The 17,842-nt window shown below is 42.0% G+C and overlaps 1 protein-coding gene and 1 pseudogene across 1 annotated transcript in view; one reads left to right on the top strand and one right to left on the bottom strand.

The window, feature by feature from the left end:
• prkci (protein kinase C, iota) overlaps nucleotides 1–17,842 on the bottom strand; it is a 122,431-nt gene that overhangs the window by 59,073 nt on the left and 45,516 nt on the right. Inside the window, exon 4 of the mRNA XM_059651200.1 lies at nucleotides 7,630–7,680. Within this exon, the coding sequence (XP_059507183.1) occupies nucleotides 7,630–7,680 (51 nt within the window). The remainder of the gene's footprint in view (nucleotides 1–7,629; nucleotides 7,681–17,842) is intronic.
• Nucleotides 11,509–12,932, top strand: LOC125457694 (prefoldin subunit 4-like; annotated as a pseudogene).

Here is a 17,842-nt window from a genome sequence, read left to right as displayed (position 1 = left end):
GCTGCTTGAAAAATAATGGTCAAACAGGGCAGTCAACATTGGATTATTTCCCTATCATAAATCACAGTTTTCACAAAAATTATCTTTGAAGATGGAGGTGTCCTTTCCATAGAATGGGGTCTTTAAAGCTATTTTTAAGTTGAGAAGAGAGATGTAAAACAGAGATGGGGTAATTTTTTTCAATCACATGTGGAATGAGCTTCCTGAGGGAGTAGTAGATATGGGCACAATAACAACATTTGAGAGAGACTTGAATAAGTAAGCAAATAGGAAAAGTTTGGAGGGACATGGGCCAGGAGCAGACAGGTGGTGTTAGTTTAGTTTGGGATTAGGTTCAGCATTGACAGGTCGGACTGAAGGGTCTGTTTCCATGCTGTATGCCTCTGATTCTTGCAGCATGGATAAAGGTGATCTATCAGAAGTAATGATGTATTTCCAGAAAGCTTGAGATAAGGTCCCATTCAAGTGGCAAGTACACAAAATTACAGCACATGGAATGTAGGGTTAATGTAACAGTATGGATTTAAAAATGGTTAACAAATAGAAAACTATGAATAAATGAGCCATTTTCAGGATGGTTTGTTTTTACCAGCTGAATACTTCAAAGTCAGGGCTCAGTCCACAATTTATATAAAGCAGATAATAAGATTTCTCTAAGAAAAAAAAGTGTTAGGAGAAGTGTACAGAAAGTGAGTCCATGGTAAGAATGGAAAATAAGGAGATGGCATATGAAATAGACAATAGGTGCTGGAGTAGGCCGTTCGGCCCTTCGAACCAGCACCACCATTCATTATGATCATAGCTGATCATCCACAATCAGTATCCTGTTCCTGCCTTATCCCCATAACCCTTGATTCCACTATCTTCAAGAGCTCTGTCTATCCTCTTTCTTGAAAGCATCCACAGAGTTGGCCTCCACTGCCTTCTGGGGCAGAGCATTCCATATATCCACCACTCTCTGGGTGAATAAGTTTTTCCTCAACTCTGTTCTAAATGGCCTACCCCTTATTTTTAAACTGTGTCCTCTGGTTCTGGACTCACCCATCAGCGGAAACATGCTTCCTGCCTCCAGTGTCCAATCCCTTAATAATCTTATACGTCTCAATCAGATCCCCTCTCATCCTTCTAAACTCAAGAGTATACAAGCCCAGTCACTCCAAACTTTCAACATATGATAGTCCCGCCATTCCGGGAATTGACCTTGTGAACCTGCGCTGCACTCCCTCAATAGCAAGAATGTCCTTCCTCAAATTGGGAGACCAAAACTGCACACAATACTCCAGATGCGGTCTCACCAGGGCCCTGTACAGCTGCAGAAGGACCTCTTTGCTCCTATACTCAATTCCTCTTGTGATGAAGGCCAGCATGCTATTAGCTTTCTTCACTACCTGCTGTACCTGCATGCTTGCTTTCATTGACTGATGTACAAGAACACCTAGATCTCGTTGTGCTTCCTGTTCAACTCATCTGCCATTTCCTTGTTCCCCACAATAAATTCACCCGTTTCTGACTTCAAGGGCCCAATTTTAGTCGTAACCATTTTTTTCCTTTTCACATACCTAAAAAAGCTTTTACTATCCTCCTTTATATTTTTGGCCAGTTTTCCCTCATAGCTCATCTTTTCTCTGTGTATTGCCTTTTTAGTTATCCGCTGTTGCTCTTTAAAAGCTTCCCAGTCCTCCGGCTTCCCACTCATCTTTGCTATGTTATACTTCTCTTTTATTTTTATACAGTCCTTAACTTGCCTCGTCAGCCACAGCTGCCCCCGCCTCCCCTTAGGGTCTTTCTTCCTCTTTGGAATGAACTGATCCTGCACCTTCCGCATTATATCCAGAAATACCTGCCATTGTTGTTCCACTGCCATCCCTGCTAGGGTATTGTACCACTGAACTTTGGCCAGCTCCTCCCTCATAGCTCCATAGTTCCCTTTATTCAACTGCAATACTGACACTTCCGATTGTCCCTTCTCCCTCTCAAATTACAGATTAAAACTTATCATATTATGGTCACTACCTCCTAATGGCTCCTTCACTTTGAGGTCCCCAATCAAATCCGGTTCATTGCACAACACCAGATCCAGAATTGCCTCCTCCCTGGTCGGCTCCAGTATAAGCTGTTCTAAGAATCCATCTCGGGGGCATGAAGAGATGCAAATGAAGAGATTTGCATCAGTGTTCACTACAGGATTCAAGTAGCTTCTCAGAAATAGCTGTAAACCAGGAAATGGAAGGAATGGTGGAACAAGAGAAATTTACAATTACCAGGGAAGTGATACTAAGCAAATGACTGGAGGTGTAGACTGGCAAGTTCCTGCATCCTGGTCAATGCTATTCTAGGACCTTAAAAGAAATGACTGCAGAGATAAGCAGGTCCATTGCATTTAATCTCTCAAACCTCTCCAAAAACTTGGGAAAGATTTGTTTGATTGGAAATTAGGAAATTGAAAATTGCTTCATTCGGAAAGGGGAGAAACACAAAAGTAGAAACCACAGGCCAGATAGTTCAGGAAGATGTTAGAAGCCATTATTTAAAGGGTATAGTAGGGCATTTCGACAAATTCAAATGTAATCAAGCAGAGTCACATGTAACCATTTGCTTACAATTCTTTCAGAAAATAGGATGTGCTGTGGAAAAGGGGGAAATGATGAATTTACAGTATTTAGATTTTCATAAAGCATCTGATAAGATGCCACAAAAGGTTATTGTGAAAAATAAACAAACAGTGTCACAGCACGTGAGCACAAACGAAAGATTAACTTGTAAACAGGAAACAGGGAAATGACCATTTATATCTATTCCCTTTGCAACATATAAAGAGTAATGTGCCAAATGGATCAGTGTTAGGGCATCAACAGTTTACAGTTGACTTGGTTAAAAGTATGGTATTTAAATACAGCTAATACAGGTCAAAGAGGATGTAAGCATGTTACAAAGGTATCTATTTCACTTGAATCAGTAAAGATCTGGCAAATGGCGCATAATACATAGTGTACAAAATGCTAGTGCGGCTCTGGTTGCTCCATTACAGGAAGGATATGGAAGCACTGGAAAAGGTGCAGAGGAGATTTACCAGGATGTTGCCTGGTCTGGAGCGAAGGTCTTATGAGGAAAGGCTGAGGGACTTGAGTCTGTTCACATTGGAGAGAAGGCAGCTAAGGGGGCATTTAATAGAGACATATAAGATGATCAGAGGATTAGATTGGGTGGACAGTGAGAGTCTTTTACCTAGGATGATGACATCGGCTTGTACGTGGGGGCATAGCTGCCAATTGAGGGGTGATAGATTTAAGACAGATGTCAGAGGCAGGTTCTTTACTCAGAGAGTGGTAAGGGCGTGGAACGCCCTGCCTGCCAATGTAGTTAACTCAGCCACATTAGGGGCATTTAAACAGTTCTTGGATAAGCATATGGATGATGATAGGATAGTGTGGGGGGGGGGCGGGCTTAGATTAGTTCACAGGTCGGCGCAACATCGAGAGCCAAAGGGCCTGTTCTGCGCTGTATTGTTCTATGTTCTATGTTGGAAAATGTGAAATACTTCATTCATGTGAATAAAAAATGTAGCATATCATCCAAATAATGAGATATCTTAGACCCCACAGAAAACTGGAGATCTGGGTGTCTTCAAGTTACAATGTAGGAAGAGCAAGTAATTAGTAAGCTAATGTTATTGTTAATAGAGTCAGAATCATACAACATGGAAATAGATCTTTAGGTCCAATTCGCCCATGCTGACCAAAGTTTCCTGAACTAGTCCCATTTGCCTGCGTTTGGACGATATCCCTCCAAACCCTTCCTATTTATTGACCTGTCCAAATGTCTTTTTAATGATGAAACTGTGTGCACATCTACCACTTCATCTGGCAGTTTATTCCATATATGAACCATCTTCTGTGTGGAATAGTTGCCCCTCAGGGCCATCTTAAATCTTTCCCCTTTCACTTATGTCCCCTACTTTTAAACTCCACTACCCTTGAGAAAAGACCTTTGCTATTCACCTTATCTATGCCCCTCACGATTTTATAAGCCTCTCTAAGGCTACTTCTCTGCCTTCTATTTTGCAGGCAGAAAAAAAAAGTCCTAGCCTCTCCAGCCAATCCTTATAACTCAAACCCTCTAGTCTCAGTGACATCCTTGTAAATCTTTTCTACACCCTTTCAATTTAGTAATATTCTTCCTGTAACAGGGTGACCAGAACTGTATGCAGTACTGCAAAAGTGGCCCAGTGTCCTGTACAGCTGCAACATAACGTCCCAACTCCTTGACTCAATGCTCTGACCAACAAAGGCGAGTATGCCAAATGTCTTCATCACTATCCTGTTTCCTTGATGCCACTTTCAAGGAACTATGTACCTGAATTCCTAGGTTTCCCCAGAGCCTTATAATTAGTTGTCTAAGTTCTGCCCTGGTTTGTCTTACCAAAATGCAACACCTCACATTTGTGTCAATATAACTCGATCTGACACTCCTCTGGCCAAGCTGATCATGATCCCATTGTACTCTGGGGTAACCTTCTTCACTGTCCACCATGCCACCAATTTTGATGTAATTCACTAATTTAGTAACCATGCTTCCTGCATTCTCATCCAAATCACTGATACAAGTGAAAAGCAAAAGTAAACACAGCACCGATCCTTGCAGAACACTGCTTATCACAGGCCTCCAGTCTGAAAAGCTACCCTCCATTATCACCCTCTGCCTCCTACCATCAAGCCAATTTCATATCCAATTGGCCACTCTCTCTGGATCCTACATGATCTAACCTTACTAACCAGTCTACAACGTGGAACTCTGTTGAAGGACTTGCTAAAAGTCCACGTAAATTACATGTAACGCTCTGCCTTCATCTATCTTCATGATGGCCTCTTAAAACTAAATTTAATTTGAGAGATGCACTTTCACGTGCACAAAAGCCATGCTAACTATCCCTAGTCAGTCTTGCCTTTCTAAATGCATGTAGGTCTTGTTTCTCAGAACCCCCTCCAATAAATTAACCACCACTGACATTAGGTTCACCAATCTGCAGTGCCCTGGCTCCTCCTTAAAACCTTTCTTAAATATCAGAACACTAGTCACCCTCTAGTCTTCTGGCAACTCAACTACGGCTGTTAATGATACAATTATCTCTGCTAGGGGCCCTGCAATCTCTTCCCTAGCTTCCCCCAATGAACTGGGATATACTTGTTCGGGTCCCAGGGATTTATCTACCCTTAAGCATTTTAAGAGCTCCAGCACTTCCTCTTCTGTAATGTCAGCTGTTTTCAAGACATCATCATTTATTTCCCCAAATTCCCTAGTTCCGCATCTTTCTCCGTGGTAAATACTGACTCGAAATATCTGTTTACTATCTTACCCATCTCCTGTGGTTCCACAGGCAAATGGCCTTGATGACCTTTAAGAAGCCCTATTCTCTCTCTAGTTGTTCTTTTGCCTTTAATACACTTGTAGAATCTCTCTGGACTCTCCTTAACTGTATCTGCCAAAGCTATCTCATATCCTCTTGTAGTCCTCTTAATTTCCCTCTTAAATCTGCCTTACTTCCCCTACTCTCAAGAGATTCACTTGATCCCAGCTCTCTATACCTGACACATGCCTCTTTTTTTCCTTGACTACAGCCTCAATTTGAGTTAGCTGATGCTCCACTGCTCCCCTTAATTTCCAAACCATCCTCAGCCTTTTAACTTTTCTCACTACTGCTTAGGGTACCTCACCCCATCTCCCACCATGATATTGGTCACCCTACAGTTCAAGTGCAACCTGCCCTTCTTGAACAGTTCACCTCTGCCCCAGAAGAGATCGCAATGATCCAAAAATCTGAATCTGTGCCCCCTGCACCACCTCTTCAACCACTCATTCATCTGCCCTATCCTCCTATTCCTATTCTCACTAGCACACAGCACTGGAAGTTATCCAGAGATTAATACTCTTGAAATCCTGCTTTTTAACCTTCCGCCTAAATTCCTTTATTCACTCTACAGAACCTCACACCTTTCTCTATCTACATTGTCAGCACTGATGTGTACAACAGACTTCAGCTGCTCTCAGTCCCCTTTGGGAAAAACTGCTGCAACTGCTTCAAGACGTCCTTGACCCTGGCACCAGGGAGGCAACAAATTATCTTAAGCTGTGCTCATTTCTGCAGAATCACCTGTCTGTGCCCAACAGGACAGTCCTCTATCACAATTGCTCTGAGACTTGACAAAACCCTGCTTAGCAGAAGGTCCAGCCTTTGTGCGCAAAACGTGGCTGCCACTACTACTTTTTTTGAGAGGCTATCCCCACCAAACAGTTGCCAAAACAGAATATTTGTTTGGGAAGGGGATAGCCACAGGAGACTCCTGCAATACCTTCTTACCCCTCTTGGTAGTCACCCATCTACCTGACTGTAACTGCAGTGTGACCACATCTCTGAAGCTACTATCCATCACATGCTGTGCTTCTTGTATGCTCCTCAGTAACTCCAACTACCTCTTCATCCGACCCAAATGGTCTGATATGAGCCACATTCAAACACACCTCCTGCAGACATAGTTTCAAGGTACAATAAACTGTTGCCTGACCTTCCACAATTAAATACAAAAGAGCAAGATTATGCTTCAATAATATAGGACAGTAGTGCTCCACATGCAGCCGATGTGTAATATTGGTCTCCAAATGCTTTGGAAGCAGGTCAAAGGTTTAGTAGACTAATACCAGGAACGGACGGGTTGCCTTATGAGGAAAACATGGACAGGCTTGACTTGCATCCGTTGATGGAGTTTAGAACAGTAAGAATCGACTTGATTGAAACATACAAGACGTTTTGATGGAGTGCATGTGGAAAACATGTTCCTCTTGTGGGAGAATCTAGAACTGGGAGCCACTGTTTCAAAATAAGGGAATTACCCATTTAACTCAGACAAGGAGTTTTATTAATCCTCATGAGGAACTCTCTTCTTTAAAAGAAAAGAGGGTCTTTGAATATTTTTTAAGACAGAGAGGGGCAATGAGATCATGACTTTACCGAACCACAACAGGCCAAGTGGCATACTCCTGCTCCTAGTTAATGCATTTATTCGTAAGTGATTAAGGTATGAAAGGGACTAGAATTGGTTCTCTCTATTATGTGCAGAGTAAGAAAGACACAAATATGACAAAGCAGTGGTGGTGGGAAGGTGGAGGGGTGAAGAGAAGGGACGAGAGAGAGGGCAGGGAGTGGGCAGGATTTAAGAAAAATGGAGAACAGGTATAATACGATCAGTTTCTGAATATTATTCCATTCAATAACTTCAAAATTGAATCTTGAAACCACGAGGCAGTTGGGGGGTTGGGGGGGGGGGGGGGGGGGGTTGGAGTAGATGGTGGTGTTGGTTGGTCTTTGGGGGAGGAATGACCAAGGTCCAGACCCAATTTGCTTGTGATGCCTACCACAATTTAATAGCCTGTTGACACTGGTCACATCAGTCAATGTCTTCAGGAAGACAGATTGTAAAGGTAAAAGTACAATAGAAATATAAAATCAATTTAAAAAAGGTGAAAAGAGTAATCAAAGGGTCCTGATACTCAATTGTCTCTTATGATTTCATCGTATAAATATACACCAGAACACTACTCTAAACAACCAAAAAAAGGAAAATGAGTAATACTTACTATCTTCCCCTGGACAAGGCATTCCTGGTCGTTCTGGTATACAGGGAAACACTGTGGAGATTAAAATCCAATTAAAGCGGCACATATCCTCTTGATTATCTATAAGTACTCGCAAATATCACCAATATGGTATGATATAGTAATAAATAAGCTAATGCTCAAAATTAGAGGGCAATACAACTACTTCTGCAACTGTTCTAATGAAGAGTTACTGGACTCAAAACATTGTTTTCTGCCCCAGATGCTGCCATGCTTGCTGAGTTTCTCCAGCAATTTCCATTTTTGTTTCAAATCTCTGGCTTCCACGGTTTTTGCTTTATTTATCTGTAGCTTCTTTTTCAGGATAGCTCCTATATTAAATATTCAGGAGCTAAGCCTACTTCACTTCCAATTTACACAAATAGTTTAGCACATCCTACTCCTCAATTTTGGAGGAAGGTGTAATAGTTACTGAATTTTTATGGCTATGATTCAGCAAGTGTGAAATATTCACAGCATGTAACGTGATGAAGCTGTGCAACAGATGGTGGTAGGGAAAAGGGTGACAGGGAGAGAATGTAAAGCCTCCAACACTCGTGAGGCAATATCAAACAACTTTGCAGAAATTTCTTTTAATTACTTCTAATAAAAATTAAATAGTTTTCGTAAGGAATACATGATTTTTCAAGAAATGGCACATAAAATACGGACAATTTTTTTCAAAAGGTGAAGGAGGACAAGTTTTCTTGTACAGAAACATTAATACATTAAACTAGAGGGGAAAATAATTTGTCTGTGCCCTTCAAATATGTTAAACCAATGATTTAGTTTCTTTCATTTTCAGTTTTTGCTGTCTTGGGTGTAAATGAGCGTCAAACTAACATTTTTTGATAGTTTTTGCAAAAGTTTGCAATAGTAAATGTTTCCATGTTGAATTTCCCACACAGAAACGTCCTATTCTGCAGGCTGAGAAGGAAAACCTGAAGAATTGATTCATGTCCCTTACATGCAACACCTGTTGGCCTGTGGCAGCAGACATAATGGAGGAAATAGGGTATTTCCCACAGAGAACTTATATTTGTACAGCACTTCTAAGTGCAGAAAACAAACAAAAGCATTCCATTAAGCAGTTCACAAATCTGGATTGAGTGCTGTAAAAGGAACCCAGGCATTAAAGTTACATAACTGGTCCGCAGTATGTATCCCATTTCTATACCTGCAGTGAGCAAATCATGTTATACATGTGACCACATTTTCCAGATTCTGTGGAACTGTAGCAATGCACAGCATAGAAGGCAGAACATCATCCCATTGTATCTGTGCAATTAGTCTACTTGGATCTTCTACCTACTCTAACTATCCCTGGAACTTGGTAATAGTCTTCTTGCAGTTCTGAGGTCATGGAAGGCACAAATTCAAGTTCATTTTCCTTCTCCTGTTTAATTCTTTTTCCTTGAAGAGGTGATCATCTTTATCTCTGAGAAATCAACAGTTTATATATTAGGCTAGCACCAATGAACATATGCATGCTTGAGGACTGGATAAGAACCATTCTAAAATGAAGGCTTGAAAACTACAAAATGACAATTCTAATGAAACCATATTGTTTCTTGCACTGAAATAAAATCTAAACAAACCTAGAAAATTTTGCAAAATGGATGTTTTACATCAGATATAGGCAAAACATTATCTCCAAATCAAGCACACAATCTGTAAACTCCATCTGACTCGACACTACTCCTGCACAACCCGCATGAGCCCGATTCAGACCTTTGAAAACCTGATGATATATCTGAACCCAAGAAAAACTTCTGCCACATGTTTACTCCATCAAGACTGCCAACTTCCACCTCTATCATATTGCCCAGCTCCACCCATACCTCAGTTTATCTAAGGTTAAAACTTGACTGCTTCAATGTTCTCCTCACCATTCTCCCATCTTTCAACCCATGAGCTTACACAAAATTCTGGTGCTGATACCATAAATTGCACGCAGTTCTATTTATTTACAATAGCACCCAATACCTCAGTGCTGTTATTTAAAATTCTCATCCTTTTCTTCAACACACTCTCATTCCTTCCCATCTCTTATCACCTCCAGTCCTATAATTCTCAATTATATTTGCACTCCTCTATCTCTGATCCATTGTGCATCCCCAATTTAATTATGCTCTACCATTAGTGTATCTGCTTTCAGTTGCCAATACTGCAAGCTTCATAATTCCTTCCTGAATCCTCTGGTTTCCCTTTTATATGATCTTTAAAAGCAACACTTTTAACTATTGTTGTAATATTCTCTTTTGTGACTCAAGTTCAAACTACTTATTACCGCCCCTGAAAAGCACCTTGGAATATATCATTATATTGAAAGCACTTCATAAAAGCAAACTGTTGCTGCAGTAACAGCCCAAAATAATCTACTCCAACATTTTTCCTTTCAGATGTGCAAGAGCAATATGACAATTTTTTTCTGGTTCTATCCAACTCAACGACTCAGCGGACATTTGCGCCATTGCCATCAACTCTGACTTGCTGGTGAGCTTTAAAAAGTACACAAAAAGTTTACAGGTTTTAGACAGTATAAAAGCCGCCAACCACATCTGGCACATACATGAAGGATTCTGTACAACAAAATCTCCTCCAGCAGGAGGAAGGGAACAGAAGCAGCAAGCAACTGCAAGCACAAATGCTCCAAAGACCAAACTTTGTAGTTCTTCATACTTGTCCAGTTCACGATAATGTGAGGTAGTCAAATATCAATGCAACAGAAGTATTTTTTTCCTCTTAAAAAACAAAATTCCATCAAAGTAGTTTGCTTCAGGACTTATGTGCACGACTGTTTTGCCTACAGTGGCCTGAGCACTGATCTAACAATCTGCTCCACCCAGCTCCACTGATACAGCCCAGTAATGTTGATTTGTTTTCATCTCCTGCAGGGTATCCTCTTTATTCAAGGGCAAACAGAGACTCCACGTTAAAAAATTCTAACAGAATTAAAATTACTATAAGCACAGAGATAACAAGGTGTAGAGCTGGATGAACCCAGCAGGCCAAGCAGCATCAGAGGAGCGGGAAGGCTGATGTTTCGGGCGCAATTGGATTAGAGGCTAACCTGAAAAAAAACAGGATTAGGAGTCTCACGCAGCAATAACCAATCATTAGGAACAGTTCTTTATAAAATGCAAATACACCATTATATAAGTACTTTGATCAGGACAATGAATACGTTGTTCTTCTCTACACTTTTTTTAAAAACTTATCTAGCAGCAAAGTTCAATGTTGAAATTTAAACTAAGTGGTAAAAGATAAGAGGAGAATTAGAGGACAGTTATTGTCATTAAGGTGATGGTGGGAATCTGGAACTCTGTCGCGAAGAGCTTTGATCAGAAACCCTCATAACATTTAAACATTATTTCAATATTCACTTGCATTCCCACAGCCTCTCAGGTTTGAGCCAACTGCTGGAAAAAGAGATTAGTGTGATCAGATCTTGGATCACCAACAGGGACACGACGGGCCAAATGGCCAGTTTCTGTGCTTCAAATATTTAAGTTTGAGTAATTCTCAGGAGCAGAAAGCACCACAATATACTGCCATCCTCAATGATGGAGGTACCAAGCACATCAGTTGTACAAGATAAGATGAAAGCATTCGCAACAGTCTTGAGCCAGAACAGTCTCCTGGGCGATCCATCTCATTCTCCTCTGCAGATCCTCAGTGTCACAGACACCAGTCTTCAGTCTTCAGCCAAGTTCATATCACATGGGGTGAATTAAGAAACAGATGAAGACACTAAAGACTGCAAAGGTTTTGGGCACTGATATTACAGTAATAATACTAAAAAGTTTGAACAAAAACTTACTGCACTCTTAGCTAAGCTATTCCAATACAGCTACAACAATGGCATGTACCCAAAATTGTGTACGATTGCCTAAGTATGTCTCTTGCATAAAAAGCAGGACAAATGTAACATGGTCAATTACTACGCCAACCTGCTTTTGACCACCAGCTATCAAGCAGTACTTGTCTGGCAATAACTTACTCACTGACTTTTCAGTTTGGGTTTTGCCAGAATCAAAATATGCTTTGGTTCAAGCCGAACTGAAGAACTGAATTTCAGATGTTTGGCAAGTAATTCTCAAATGTGACCATGATGTCAAAGGCAGAGTGCAACATCAAGGAGCCCACAAAACTAAAGTCAACTGAAATATGGGGGGAAACTTCCTCCGGTTGGAGTCATACATAGCAGGTCTGTCGTCTCAGCTCCAGGACAACCCTTCAGGAGTTCTCCAGAGTAGTGTCCTATACCTAACCAGCTTCAATGACCTTTCCTTCATAATAAGATAAGAAGCGGGAATGTTCACTGCTAACAGCAGACTATTCAGAATTATTAATGATGACTCAGATACTGAGGCATCCGATGTCCAAACACAGCCAGACCCGGACATTAACAATGCCTGGCCTGACTAGTAGCAAATAACATTCGTGCCACAGAAGTTCCAGATAACGGCCATCTCCAATAAAAGGGAATCTACTCAACTTGATTTTCAAAGACATTACCACCACTGAATCTCCTACCATTAACAGCCTCTGAATCACCAGCAACCTAAACCGAACTAGCCATGTAAATACTGTGGCTCAAAGAGAAGGTCAGAGATTAGAAATCCTGCAGTAACTTGACGAAACTCAAAAACCTGGTGCAAGCAAACCAGCAGAAGATATTAATGTCATCTTTGAAGGTGAACAGAAAAATCAATGAATTTCCAAAAAACAACAACAGGCTTTAGAGTCATACGGAATGGAAACAGACAGGAAAACACCTTTGCTGCTCACTTCATTAATGCCCCTATAAACTGCCATAACATCACCCATCAACCTACGTTCCTGGGAAAACACTCCCAGCCGAAACAGCCTCTCTTCATAATTGAAACCTTCCAGTCCTGGTAACATCCCTGTAATTCTTTTCTGCACCCCACCCACCCCCTCCAAAGTTAATAATGCTCTTCCTATTGAAGAGTGTTTATAGAACTTAAAGAAATAGAACTGAAAAGGAAACAATTACAGAACCTAGAAGATGTCTCTGATGACATAATGATGCTTGATGGAGATACGATGCTGGTGTCTTGCTAAATCAGAGAGGTTTTACTTCACCACTCCCAGGATGAGGCACAGGAGATACGAGGAGCTGCAAAACAAATCTCGAAGATGAGATCCAGGGTTTGCAAACCCATGTGGAGACAATTCCACAGCGGTTATCAGATCTTAAAATCCAGCTCTGTGCAAAATTTGAAAACAACATGAACCTTGCCACAGATGACAATTGAACTATTTATTCTCACCAGTCATGTTTCACTCAATTGAATGATTTAACTTATATTGCAGATTGGATTAGCAAAGTGATTTTATTTTTCAAAAGTCATCATTTTGTTCATACGTTTTGGATGGAATTTTAAAAACTTTGTCCTGCAGCTCCACTGACTTGATGAAAACGAGTGCATAACTAACTCGTGTCCTAAAATCCCAAAGCATGCCCACCACATGCGTGGTACAAGTCAGGAGTGTCTTGGAATACTCCATTTGCACAGATGAGTCCACCTCCACTCAAGAAACATAATACCTTTTGAGAACAAACCACCCTGTGTGTTACACCCTATTCAAACATTCACTTCCTCTCCCAACCACTCTTGGCAGTTGTGAGCACCACCTACAAGATGCATGGAAGAAAATGGCTTCTTGGCCAATACCATCCAAACCCACAACTACACCAAGGGCAGCTGATACATGAGAACACAATCACCTTAAAAGCTCCCCTCCAAGTCACTCATTATCCTGACTGGGAAAGCATAATTGCAGTTCCATAGTTACTGTGTCAAAATCTTGAAATTCCCTCCGTAATGGCATTGTGTAACTACCCACAGCAAATGGGCTCAAGTTCAAGAATGTAGTTCACCATAGCCCTCTCAAGAGTAATTAAGGATGGGCAATAAATGCTGGCTAAGCCAACAAACCCCACAGCTTTTGAGTAAGAAAAATCAAAAAGTCCAAGTAAATATCAGTCAGCATTACCACAATCCTGTACTGGAACAGGCTTTGACCATGCAGAGATACAAAGTACTATCGTCCAATTTAATGAGAACCATTGAATATTGTCGAGAACCCTCCTTGAAGTCAGTTCCCTGGTCAGGTTAAAAGAAACCGGAAAATCACCTTTATATGGACTGAGCACTATGATCAAGTTGCAAAAACATCTCCCCAACAAGCACTGCTCTCTCAACTCCCAGGTGACCAGCATTGCAAGGGAGGAAGAAGAAAAATTGGGTTACTCTTCATTTCGCATTAATGCCAATGCATTGTGATTCAATGACCGAGGAGCTAGCCATAAACCTTACAAAATGACACTAATTGATCCAGTAAGTTGCACTACTTTGAGCCACATGAAAGGAAGCAAAGCAGGGAGCTAGGATGGAAGCTGAGAGCTAAGACGAACAGAATTGGTTTGTTGCCGTGCCCCGTGCTAGTGAGGCGAGGAATAGGGAGAGAGAGGAGCTGAACACGTGGCTACAGGGATGGTGCAGGAGGGAGGGTTTTGGATTCTTGGATAATTGGGGCTCTTTCTGGGGTAGGTTGGGCCTCTACAAGCAGGATGGCCTTCACCTGAACCAGAGGGGTACCGATATCCTGGGGGGGAAATTTGCTAAGGCTATTCGGGTGAGTTTAAACTAATTCAGCAGGGGGAAGGGAACCAAAATTGTAGTTCAAGTATAGAAAAGGTTGAGAGTAGGGAGGTCCGAAATAAAGTTTCAGGGACGCAAGATGGCACTGGCAAGCAAGAAGTTGGTTTGAAGTGTGTCTACTTCAATGCCAGGAGCGTCCGGAATAAGGTGGGTGAGCTTGCAGCATGGATTGGTACCTGGGACTTCGATGTTGTGGCCATTTCAGAGACACGGATAGAGCAGGGACAGGAATGGTTGTTGCAGGTTCCGGGATTTAGATGTTTCAGTAAGAACACAGAAGATGGTAAAAGAGGGGGAGGTGTGGCATTGTTGGTCAATGACAGTATTACAGTTGCAGAAAGGATGTCTGGGGACTCATCAACTGAGGTAGTATGGGCTGAGGTTAGAAACAGGGAAGGAGAGGTCACCTTGTTGGGAGTTTTCCATAGGCCACCGAATAGATCCAGATATGTAGAGGAAAGAATAGCAAAGACGATTCTCAATAGGAGTGAGAGAGACAGGGTAGTTGTCATGGGGGACTTCAACTTTCCAAATATTGACTGGGAACACTATAGTTCGAGTACTATAGATGGGTCAGTTTTTGTCCAGTGTGTGCAGGAGGGCTTCCTGACAGAGTATGTAGATAGGCCGACAAGGGGCGAAGCCACATTAGATTTGGTACTGGGTAATGAGCCTGGCCAGGTGTTAGATTTGGAAGTAAGCGAGCACTTTGGTGATAGTGATCACAATTCTGATATGTTTACTTTAGTGATGGAAAGGGATAGGTGTATACCACTGGGCAAGAGTTATAGCTGGGGGAAAGGCAATTATGATGAGATGAGGCAAGATTTAGGGAGCATAGAATGGGGAAGGAAACTGCAGGGGATGGGCACATGAGAAATGCGGAGCCTATTCAAGGAAAAGCTCCTGTGTGTCCTAGATAAGTATGTACCTGTAAGGCAGGGAGGAAGCTGTAGAACGCGGGAGCCGTGGTTTACGAAGCAAGTGGAATCTCTGGTCAAGAGGAAGAAGGCGGCTTATGTTAGGATGAGATGTGAAAGCTCAGTTAGGGCGCTTGAGGGCTACGAGGTAGCCAGGAAAGACCGAAAAAGAGAGAGCTCAGAAGAGCCAGGAGGAGACATGAGAAGTTGTTGGCAGATAGGGTTTACCCTGATCCTAAGGCTTTCTATAGGTATTCAAGGAATAAAAGAATGACGAAAGTAAGATTAGGGCTAATCAAGGATAGTAGTGTGAAGTTGTGTGTGGAGTCAGAGGAGATAGGGGAAGCACTAAACGAATATTTTTCAACAGTATTCGCTCTAGAAAACGACAATGTTGTCGAGGAGAATACTGAGATACAGGCTACTAGACTAGGTGGGATTGAGGTTCACAAGGAAGAGGTATTAGAAATCCTACAGAGGGTGATAAGTCCCCTAGGCCGGATGGGATTTATCCTAGGATCCTCTGGGAAGCCAGGGAGGAGATGGCCAAGCCTTTGGCATTGATATTTAACTTGTCATTGTCTACAGGAATAGTGCCAGACGACTGGAAGATAGCAAATGTGGTTCCCCTGTTCAAGAAGGGGACTAGAGACAACCCTGGTAATTATAGACCAGTCAGCCTTACCTCAGTTGTTGGTAAAGTGTTGGAAAAGGTTATAAGAGATAGGATTTATAGTGATCTAGAAAAGTATAAATTGATTAGGGATAGTCAGCACAGTTTTGTGAAGGGTAGGTTGTGTCTCAAACCATATTGAGTTCTTTGAGAAGGTGACCAAACAGGTAGATGAGAGTAAACCTGTTGATATGGTGTATATGGATTTCAGCAAGACATAAGGTTCCCCACAGTCAGCTATTGTACAAAATGCAGAGGAATGGGATTGTGGGAGATGGAGCAGTTTGGATCGGAGATTGGCGTGCTGCAAGAAGACAGAGGGTGGCAGTTGATGGGAAATGTTTATCCTGGAGACCAGGTACTAGTGGTGTACCACAAGGGTCGGTGTTGGGTCCACTGCTGTTTGTCATTTTTATAAATGACCTGGATGAGGGCGTAGAAGGACGGGTTAGTAAATTTGTAGATGACACTAAGGTGGGTGGAGTTGTGGATAGTGACGAAGGATGCTGTCAGTTACAGAGAGACATAGATAAGCTGTAGAGCTGGGCTGAGAGGCGTCAAATGGAGTTTAATGCGGACAAGTGTGAGGTGATGCACTTTGGTAGAAGTAACCGGAAGGCAAAGTACTGGGCTAATGGTAAGATTCTTAGTAGTGTAGATGAGCAGAGAGATCTCGGTGTCCATGTACACAGATCTTTGAAAGTTGCCACCCAGGTTGACAGGGCTGTTAAGGCGGCATACAGTGTTTTAGCTTTTATTAATAGAGGGATCGAGTTCCAGAACCAAGAGGTTATGCTGCAGCTGTACAAAACTCTGGTGCGGCCGCACTTGGGAGTATTACTTACAGTTCTGGTCACTGCATTATAAGGAGGATGTGGAAGCTTTGGAAAGGGTGCAGAGGAGATTTACTAGGATGTTGCCTGGTATGGAGGGAAGGTCTTACGAGGAAAGGCTGAAGGACTTGAGGCTGCTTTCATTAGAGAGAAGAAGGTTGAGAGGTGACTTAATTGAGACATATAAAATAATTAGAGGGTTAGATAGGGTGGATAGGGAGAGCCTTTTTCCTAGGATGGTGACGGCGAGCACAAGGGGGCATAGCTTTAAATTGAGGGGTGAAAGATATAGGACAGATGTCAGAGGTAGTTTCTTTACTCAGGGAGTAGTAAGGGAATGGAACGCTTTGCCTGCAACGGTAGTAGATTCGCCAACTTTAAGTACACTTAAGTCATCATTGGACAAGCATATGGACGTACATGGAATAGTGTAGGTTAGATGGGCTTCAGATCGGTATGACAGGTCGGCACAACATCGAGGGCCGAAGGGCCTGTACTGTGCTGTAATGTTCTATGTTGTAAGTTCCCTGGAATCCCTTACCTCAAAAGGATATTCTACCCCACTTGCCTAAAAACATCTGAAATGAGACTACTGGTCTGTTCAGTCAAATGGAAGACCAGAGTTCTCTTTAACATTCTTAATGGTTCTGTGTACCTCCGAACCTGGTGCACAGCAGCCTCTTTTGAAACTGGGAGTCAATGACACAATCAGCATGCCAATGCACGTGTAACATTGGAATTGCTACACAGGCTGAAAGCTTAGACGGAATGCTGAAGATGGCGCATGGCAGAAACTCAATCCCAAATAGATGTCATCCTCTAATCAGGGGGCAGCAATGATGGTCAAGAACACTTGGGAACAACAAATGTGTTTCATTTAGAGATGCAATACTGAGAACAATCGTTCAAATCCACTGCAGTTGTGGAATTTAAATTTGATTCATAAGATTGGGATATAAAGCTACTCTCACCTACTCACTGATGTCCTTTAGGGATGAAAATCTGCAAGTGACTCCAAATCCACACAGCAGACTCTGCCAACTGCCTAGCAAGTTACTCGTTTGAAAGGCAATT

The sequence above is a fragment of the Stegostoma tigrinum genome, chromosome 14, assembly GCF_030684315.1.
Source record: "Stegostoma tigrinum isolate sSteTig4 chromosome 14, sSteTig4.hap1, whole genome shotgun sequence".
NCBI lineage: Eukaryota > Metazoa > Chordata > Chondrichthyes > Orectolobiformes > Stegostomatidae > Stegostoma > Stegostoma tigrinum.
This window is presented reverse-complemented; position numbering and strand designations above follow the sequence as displayed.